This window comes from Camarhynchus parvulus, chromosome 4, assembly GCF_901933205.1.
Source record: "Camarhynchus parvulus chromosome 4, STF_HiC, whole genome shotgun sequence".
In the NCBI taxonomy this organism is placed as follows: domain Eukaryota; kingdom Metazoa; phylum Chordata; class Aves; order Passeriformes; family Thraupidae; genus Camarhynchus; species Camarhynchus parvulus.
Genome location: NC_044574.1, coordinates 26106145 through 26115449, shown reverse-complemented (window position 1 = coordinate 26115449; position 9305 = coordinate 26106145). Strand labels below are relative to the sequence as shown.

At 35.2% G+C, this 9305-nt stretch overlaps 1 protein-coding gene across 1 annotated transcript; it reads left to right on the top strand.

The window, feature by feature from the left end:
* The first annotated feature begins 2900 nt into the window (after positions 1-2900).
* Positions 2901-7409, top strand: CNGA1 (cyclic nucleotide gated channel subunit alpha 1). Its single transcript, XM_030948057.1, is given in 7 exon segments — positions 2901-3031; positions 3235-3301; positions 3694-3719; positions 3826-3927; positions 4824-4931; positions 5070-5176; positions 5992-7409. Coding segments are annotated over 7 exon segments (1959 nt in total).
* Positions 7410-9305: the final 1896 nt, after the last annotated feature.

Sequence of the window (9305 nt, the reverse complement as noted above, 5' to 3'; positions counted from 1 at the left end):
TATCATAGTAGTTACATTTTTAAAAAATCCAAGTAGTAAAAGGAAACTATTTGGGACGATACAGTAAAAATCATATGGTAGAAATTTAAAATATGTCTACAGAAAGCATCTATTACTTTTTGAATTTGCTACCTAAATATGATAATGTGAAAATGTGCATCCCAATATTAAAAAGCACTGTAATAAGTTGTGACAATGTATCAGTTAAAGAAAAAAATATGTGTGACTACAGAATAGGAAACATGATAGTGATAGAATTTAGTAAAAATTTTGAAATGCTTGAAAATGCCCTAAGATTAATTTGGACCCAGTGAGTTTAATGTGATATTTTCTACTGTGCCCAGTATGGGCAAATGCTGTAACAAAGTAACAACAGTCCCCAAACTAGATTTAATTTCTGCCTCTGTCCAACTTGCACTGGGCACATGCTGCATTAGCACTCCTGTCTCTTAGACTTGGGAATTTTAACTCCCTGCAATTTGTTTTTCTACTAGTGGACTTTGAAGATACTCTTGTGCTACACATCCTGACTGACAGGAAAAAACCTGGTGCAGCACTTACCTAAGCTTGCTGTTCAAACTTGGTATTTTGAGACTACAGGGTAGTTAATACTTCAATTGCTATGCCACTTAATGTTTTCAGTGCCTCAGTAATATGAAATGTCCCAAATGTCCCATCCTGCCTCAAATGGCAGCTCCTCTTTCCCAGCAAATCCTATGCATGGCTGCCATGGCTGCTTCCCCAGAACACACAGTATCCCACAGTATCTCTGCTTACAACAGACACCAACAGAAACAGAGGAACTTGTTTATTTGAAATAATGCAAAGAAAATCCTATTAACCTGAAGAAGATGGGAATGTAGAGGATATAGATTTTTTTTTTCCCCAGCCTTCAGGCTCCATACTCTGGATTGGTGTGATTTTGGACACATTCTATTTTATCATACTTGTCATCATCTTTAAACTCTAGAACAAGTGCAAATCAGCATGTCTGGAGAGCACAACGTCAAATTTTTTTTTTCCTTTTTTTTTTTTTTGACACTAAAGAAGACCCAAAGAGCAAAAGTAAACATGAAAAATATATACCCATGTTGAAATGCTAGTACTGTGAGTGCTAACATGAACTGACTGGTTTAGAGCCCACTCTGTTGGAGAAATTATTTCCCTTGAGAATAATGCATTTGAACTTGTCTGGTGCTGAGTTGGATACTGCTTTATTTCGCACCATTATTTGTGTGATCCTGTGGAAGATATAGGTTTAATCAGGATGGAATTGTGTGTGCCAGCATTAATAGAGCTTTCAGAGCACCTGTAAGCAGATATAAAGCCACTTAATTGAACCTGGTGTAATTTCAATCCTCTCACTTTCAAGCAGTAAGTCACTGGAAACCCTGGTACAGCTTTTAGTCTCCTGATGAATCTCACCTGAAGTTTGCCATGTCTTAGATACTTAGAATATTTTTATGTCTATTTATCTTAGACCTGATCCATGCTGGCAAGCATTGAAAGACTGACCAGTAGTATTGGACTATATTTAGGACTATCCATGGAATAACACATCACAATCTTCAATCTTTATCTTTCTATTGTGTAGAATGTTAGATCTCAGTTGTTCAGAGCATGGTGTTTATAACACCAAGATTGTGGATTTGATCCCTGTATGGGCCATTCACTTAAGGGTTGGGCTCAGTAGTCCTTGTGGGTCCCTTCCAAATCAGAATATTCTGTAATTCTGTGATATTGCTGTATTATTTTTTGCACCATGTGTCATTCATGTCCGAGGAGTGCTGGGAACATGGATTTCCCCTCCTATTTCCTGTATAGGCATATTTTTAGTTTCACTGACAAATAAGGGAAGTCAAGTCTGGCAGCAATGTCAGCTGTATCATTCTGCTCCTCCTTCATGCTGTGCCAGAATAAACTGCTTCAAGTCTGATCCCTATGGCATTTGACTTCACTTATCAGTGGTATAGACACTCATTTGCCAGTTTGTGGCTTACAGAGATCTCTATATTCTGATTTCACACATACAGGGAAATTGTTACTGCTGTGGATAGCAGTATCAATATCTGCTTTATAATCCTCTCTAAATGACCCTGGCAAGAGCAAATCACACTGATAGAATTCATGCCTAAAGAGCTGGCAGTCTTACTGATGCCAAGATATAACTGTAGGAATAAATGGTGAAAAGGAGAGCTGAAGTTAATTACACCAGTTCTAGAAAATTATTCAGTAGAATGCACTGTATTAGCTATAAAACATTTTCAGGGTTTTTTTTTTCCCTTGAGATGAACAGATCAGACATAAAGAGCCACTAACACTTCTATTTAGGTGTTTATATACCACCTGCTATATGAGTAAGGAAACCACTACATTAATCTTACCGTCTTACTTACCCTCAAGAGGACCACTCTTTGATCTCAACATAATGTAAGTCTCTGTTACCAGATATACTGAGATTTCCTTGGACCTACAACCAGGGGATACTTTTTAGTCTGGTTTTCAGGATGTCATCTGTGCATGAATCTGTTTCTCCATATTGATACAGTGTTTTTAGCCTTTGGTTCAAAACCCAGAGAAACAGCAGTAGATGTTTCAAGCACAATTATTTAAATATTTTCAAAGTATGTGTCAAAACTCAGGAGAAAAACGTAAATTAATGCTTCCCTAAAGATGTGTACAACGTTCCCTTTAGCAGGAGTTGCCAGGTCATTCTCTTGTCTGGTGGGAATGTCATGGAAGACAGGAAACTGTAAATATTCTTGTTGGGCTTCAGGAAAACAAGAATGTAAAGGATTCATTCTTAGGGGGGAAAAAAGCTACTTATTCTAGTGGTGAAATGACTTGATTCTTTTTTTATTCAGTCTTCTTCAATTACCCAAGTTAAAACAAACCTGACCATGAAGGTAGGAGTGATTGAGACCCATCACTCCCATACAATTGTTCCCAGTGTGGTAGTGCATGACACCAGTAAGGACCATGGACTGATGTACGAAGGGGAAAACAGGTATGTCAAATATATTTTGTGTAGGTTTGGGGTTTTTTTTTTAGTTTGATGATTTACATAAGAATATCTAAGCACATATACTTGCTATCATATAATTTTCTTCACTCTTAGTAAAAAAAAAAGTTTTTAAGATTACAGTATATTGCTTATTGTAAATATTTAGGAGATTTTGGTTTTTTTAAATTTCATCAGATATCATACAACTGTGTTGTTTTGTTGTTTCCTAGGCAACAATATCCACCTGGAGTATTTGCATGCTACAATATTAACAATAATAGTAATAAAGATGAGTAAGTATCTTTGCCATTTGATAAAATGAGAGTACTGAAATTTTGATTATAAAAGCAGAAATAAATATTTATAGTAAATATCTAATTGTTTCATTAGAAATAGAGATGTAATTCAGGTAAGCCCAAAAGAGACTGCACATACATTTCAACTTCATGCACATCAGTTATGATGATGATCATCCTTATTACCAAAGTTATTGATATTGTATCTATTGATTTAAAACAAAGTAGTTCTAGGTGAAATAACAAGCAATAAGAAAAACACTTTTTTGAAGGCTAAACACATAAGTACAATGTTATCCTTACTGAATTCAGATGCTTCTAATAAATAGATGTTGAAGAAACAGGATGTGCATCCCATGACCCTATCATATTTTTCTTTTTCTTAGAGAGGAGAAGAAAAGAAAAAAAGAAAAGAAGAGGTAAGATGAAGAGTAATAATATTACTATTTCTAAGAGATTTAGATTTTTTTTCTACATACGTTTTACTTGGTCCTTAACAATGGAAAATGTTAATCTATTTCTTAGCAAGCCAGAAAAAAAAAAGGATGGAGAAACACAAAAGACCAAAGAAAAAAAGGAGAAAAATAAAAATAAACATAAGTTGAAGAAGAAAGAAAATACAGAAGAGTAAGTATTTTTCGTTTAGGTCCAGTTATGCTATGTAATAAAATTGCTTTTAATGTAAGAACAAATTCATTCATAGATGTCCTGTAAAGGTGTTTATACCCTAGTGAATGAGTGCAAAGACTGCTGCTGTTCTCCCTAGAGCAGAGTTGTTTTGACTTAACTTCATATGTGGACAACAGAAATATGCATGCATGGAGCTGATTTGAAACCTTAATCAAGATACATCTCCTTTAGATTCTGATTATCTAATATTTCTTGTACAATACACTGCAGCAAACAATGTGCCAGTATAAAGCAATCTCTTCCACACTCAAAGGCACCTACAAGCCAGTAAACTCTTCAATGCTCTAAAAGTTGTTGCTTTATAGTCTACTTGGTAAATTCATAATATTCTGGCTAAGGAAGAGAAACTCAAAACAGTGCAGTAGAAACCTGTGTTGTATGATTTCCTATTCTTTGGTATCTTTATGTAAACTATGCCAATGTTTTATCTTCCTCGGGGCCAGACTTTTCCCTGTGAGAAAGGCATGATTCATCTCATAATTTATATTTCTCTAAAAATTAATGGTCACATAATCTTTTTTTAATGATAAGATAAATTATCAGACAAGAGAGTTATGTGGGTAGGAAAAAATAATTTAAAAATCACATGTGCCACTATGAACTGAAGTGAGACTGCCAAGCTGACTTTGGTCAGCAAAATTTAAATTCTAAATTTGTGTCACACCAAGTTGTACCAGCTTCATATCTTCCATGCACTTGAGCAAGGAAGTTTAACTTCGATAAAGACCACTTATTTCACAATAATAATTTCTGGAATGCTTAATTCCTCAAAAATGAGATGTGTATTTCAAGTCTCTCATTAAATTTCTTTTTTTCCCCTGCTTACCACTTAGGAAGAAGAAAGATATTTTCACCATTGATCCAGCAGGAAATATATATTACAACTGGTTGTTTTGCATCACAATGCCTGTCATGTACAACTGGACCATGATTATTGCTAGGTGATGTACTCCTTCAGTGACTACATAGAACTTTTGGAAAATCATAATATCCCTGACTAGATAAATAAATAATAATTTATTCATACATGTATTTAATTTTTGTTTTATGGTAATTTACTTTTGTTTTTTCATATTCAGAGCCTGTTTTGATGAGCTTCAGCATGATTACTTAGTGGCATGGTTTATTATTGATTATGTTTCTGATGCCATTTATGTTGCTGATATGTTTGTACGGACAAGGACAGGTAAATATACTCAAGGATTAATTATTCCTTTTTACATATTTATGCCAGTGTTATTTTTTTTTAATCAAAACCCTACTACTTCTCTTATCTGAATAGCCTTGATGAGATGCATTAGTGAAAAAAAGATGCTGAGTTAGATTTCTGAAAGACTGCAGCCTTACTGTAAAAGTAGGAGAAATTCTGATGAAATTTTATGTATTACTCAAAGGACACATGAAGTTTGAGATATGCAGGTACAAGCTGTTCTGCTTGCAGCTGACTCACCAAGACAAAAGAAACATGTAGTGCAGCCAAGAGAGGATCAGGGGTTCTGAAAAACCAGCACCTAAATCTGGTTTTTGTATTAATGGGAGATTCAAGTATTTTTTTGATTTTTCAAGACTCTTGAGCAAGCAAGACATCCCATTAACTTCAGCTACAACTATTTATTTAAAATACTAACCTATGGAGCTATTAAGTAGATACACTCAATATGGAACTGCAATTCCTGAGTTCAGATTCTTTTCCTCATTAATCACCCTTCCTATAGCTTGTGGAGGTTTTTTGGAGGGGAAGATGGTTTTTATTTCCAGATGTTCACCATAGTGGAAAAATTGAGGAAAATATTCAGATCTAGAATTGTTTATCTTTCATAGCTGAACCATATAGCACTAAACTGACTATTGGGAAATAAGAAATTAAATAGTAAAAAGTAAGAGAAGTTATGTTCCATATGGAATTTGCACCCAAAATATTTTTCAAAGTAGATTTGGACTGACCTTAAACTCAACATATTTGAACCTGTAGCTTTTTTTATTATTTAAAATTTATTTTAGGTTACCTGGAGCAAGGTCTTCTGGTGAAAGAAGAACATAAGCTACGAGAGAAATACAAGAGATCTTTTCAATTCAAACTAGATTTTCTGTCAATCTTACCAACTGATCTCTTATACTTTAAGTTAGGATTGAATTACCCAGAATTAAGAATAAACAGACTACTCAGAGTAGCTCGGATGTTTGAATTCTTCCAGAGAACAGAAACAAGAACAAACTACCCAAATATCTTCAGGATCTCTAACCTTGTCATGTACATTGTGATTATTATTCACTGGAATGCCTGTGTATACTACTCCATCTCAAAAGCCATTGGATTTGGGGCTGACACGTGGGTCTACCCCAACACCTCAGATCCTGAATTTGCCCGCCTGACTAGAAAATATGTCTACAGTCTCTACTGGTCAACACTGACCCTGACTACTATTGGTGAAACCCCCCCTCCTGTAAGAGATTCTGAGTATTTTTTTGTGGTCGTTGACTTCTTGGTTGGAGTACTGATCTTTGCTACCATCGTTGGTAACGTGGGCTCAATGATCTCCAACATGAATGCTGCCAGGGCGGAGTTCCAAGCAAGGATTGATGCTATCAAGCAGTATATGCATTTTCGGAATGTGAGTAAGGACATGGAAAAAAGAGTTATAAAGTGGTTTGACTACCTGTGGACAAACAAAAAGGCTGTGGATGAAAGGGAAGTCTTGAAGTATCTGCCAGATAAACTAAGAGCAGAGATTGCAATCAATGTTCACCTGGAAACGCTAAAAAAAGTTCGGATTTTTGCAGACTGTGAAGCAGGTTTGCTGGTTGAACTGGTTTTGAAACTCCAGCCCCAAGTATACAGTCCTGGAGATTATATTTGCAGAAAAGGAGATATTGGACGAGAGATGTACATTATCAAAGAAGGCAAGCTGGCAGTAGTTGCTGATGATGGAATTACCCAATTTGTGGTCCTAAGTGATGGCAGCTACTTTGGAGAAATCAGCATTCTTAACATCAAGGGTAGCAAAGCTGGCAATCGAAGAACAGCCAATATTAAAAGTATTGGATACTCAGACTTGTTTTGTTTGTCTAAGGATGATCTCATGGAGGCTTTAACAGAGTATCCAGATGCAAAGGCTATGCTGGAAGAAAAAGGCAAGCAAATCCTAATGAAAGATGGGTTACTGGACATTGAAATTGCAAATTTAGGAAGCGATCCTAAAGATCTGGAAGAGAAGGTCGCCTACATGGAACGTGCTATGGACAGGTTGCAAACAAAGTTTGCCAGGTTGTTGGCTGAGTATGAAGGTGCACAACAGAAAGTGAAAAAAAGACTTACGCAAATAGAGAAAATATTGAAGCCAGTTATAGAGGAAGAATTTGCAGACTTAGAAGAAGCAGATCCATCCACAGATAAACCTGGATTGTCAAAAGCAGAATAAAAACAATGGAAGTTGCCAATAAGACTGAGGGTCAAATCCTGACTGGGGCTGAACACATTAATTTCTAATCTTTATAATACCTGACTATTAATTACAAAAATTTATTTGTTGAGACAATGCCACCTATCTCCTACAAGTAGCGCATATTTGGCAGTTTTGGGGCAGGAAAAGAAGAATCAAGAATGAGAATGGAAGATAACACTTTGCTCTTGCACAAACAGGTGTTATTATCTGCTAATGTGTTTTGTACTCTGTAACGCTGCTCTATGGCAGATGCACATACATTGTCATGTACTGGAAAATAGTGGAAGTTTTGCTGGTTGTTTTAAAATAATTCCTTTGTGTCTCCGTATGGAAAGAATGAAAGGTTTGGTAACAATTATATTATCTGAAGTCATTAACCTTTATATTAAATTTGTGTATAAATGAGCACATTTTAATATCTATTGATTAACATGAAATTAATTAAGTATGCAATATTATAAAAAGAATTAGGTATATCTACTAATATTATCTACTCTCATCTACAATGTAGATGTGGCTACTGAAGGCTGTAAGATTTGGAAAATACTATTACTTCATTGGGTCCACCTTGGCTGATTTCTTGAAATATAAGTGAGCAGATTAAAATATACCTTTTTTCAGGATAGTACATGCAAAGGCTGGAATACAGAGAGGAGAAAACACAGTTTTATGCAAGCATCAATATGAAAGATATGGACGGCTCATAATCTACTGTTCTTTTCACAATAAGAACAAATAATATACAAACAATATAAAAATAAAAATATGCATTAAAGATTGTTCTGTTACATGTAACCATGTGGCTGCAGAACATGGACTATCAGGTTTTGAAGATTTGTAATTAAAAATGTTTACATCCCTAATGTAACACTTGTTTATGCTGGCAGAGTGCAAAGGGAAGACACAACAGCAACAGGCCAAATTCTTCCTCCAAAGTCTTCTGTAGATGCTGCTGGGGAAGAATATGACTAAAGAGGTTGCTTTTTCCCACTGATAGAGAATTTCTTTTTTTCATAATTACTTGTGAGATAGTAAAGTCGGTAGATTCGTATGTTAGATCAATTTTCAACTGCTTTAAAATGCATTATCTCCTTGGATCCTTTTTTCTTTTTCCATTTGCAAAAAAAAATATTTTGCTTTGTTATGGTCTCAGCTGAGTGTTTGCAGCTGGGTATTTTCAGTAGAATTTGATCATAGACACATAACATTGTTAAAGTTTGATGAAAGGGAGTGAAGCAAGGGACTGTAAAGAGAGAATGGATAATTCTCTATTTAGGGATGTTTGATTACCCTGAGCAACTGGACTGCCACTCTCAAAAAATACATATATACATGTTACTGTCAATAATCTCTCTACACTTGCATTGTCTGCTTAATGAGATGGAGATAATATAAATTGGGTATTTTATAAAGTGCATTCCTTTCTGGCTGTTTTATATTTTGTAATGTTGATGCTTTCTAGCATGCCAGAGATTTAGAAATAGCTCCTGATTTACTGCAAGGATGAAATTTTCTGAAGTACCTAATGCATAAGATATATATAGAACAACAAGGGTAAATATAAACACAAAATGGCTGTTGATCTGTGCTTTGAATGATAAATGACTTCATTAGGTGATAAGGGGAAAAAAGTATGCCATCCTGTCAGTAAAGATTTTATCCCTGTACACAGGAACAAGGACTATTCTGGTATTTAGCTATATTTTGAGAGTTGGACTTTGCAATCAGCATTCTTCCAGCTCAGGTCTTGAATATAATTTGCAATCTGTCTGCCAGCAGCAACCTATCTATATGGCTACTAGGCACTTAGAAGGCACTTTGTTGAAGTGCTTAAGACTTTTTATTAGATAAATGTGTGATATGAAGATTTAA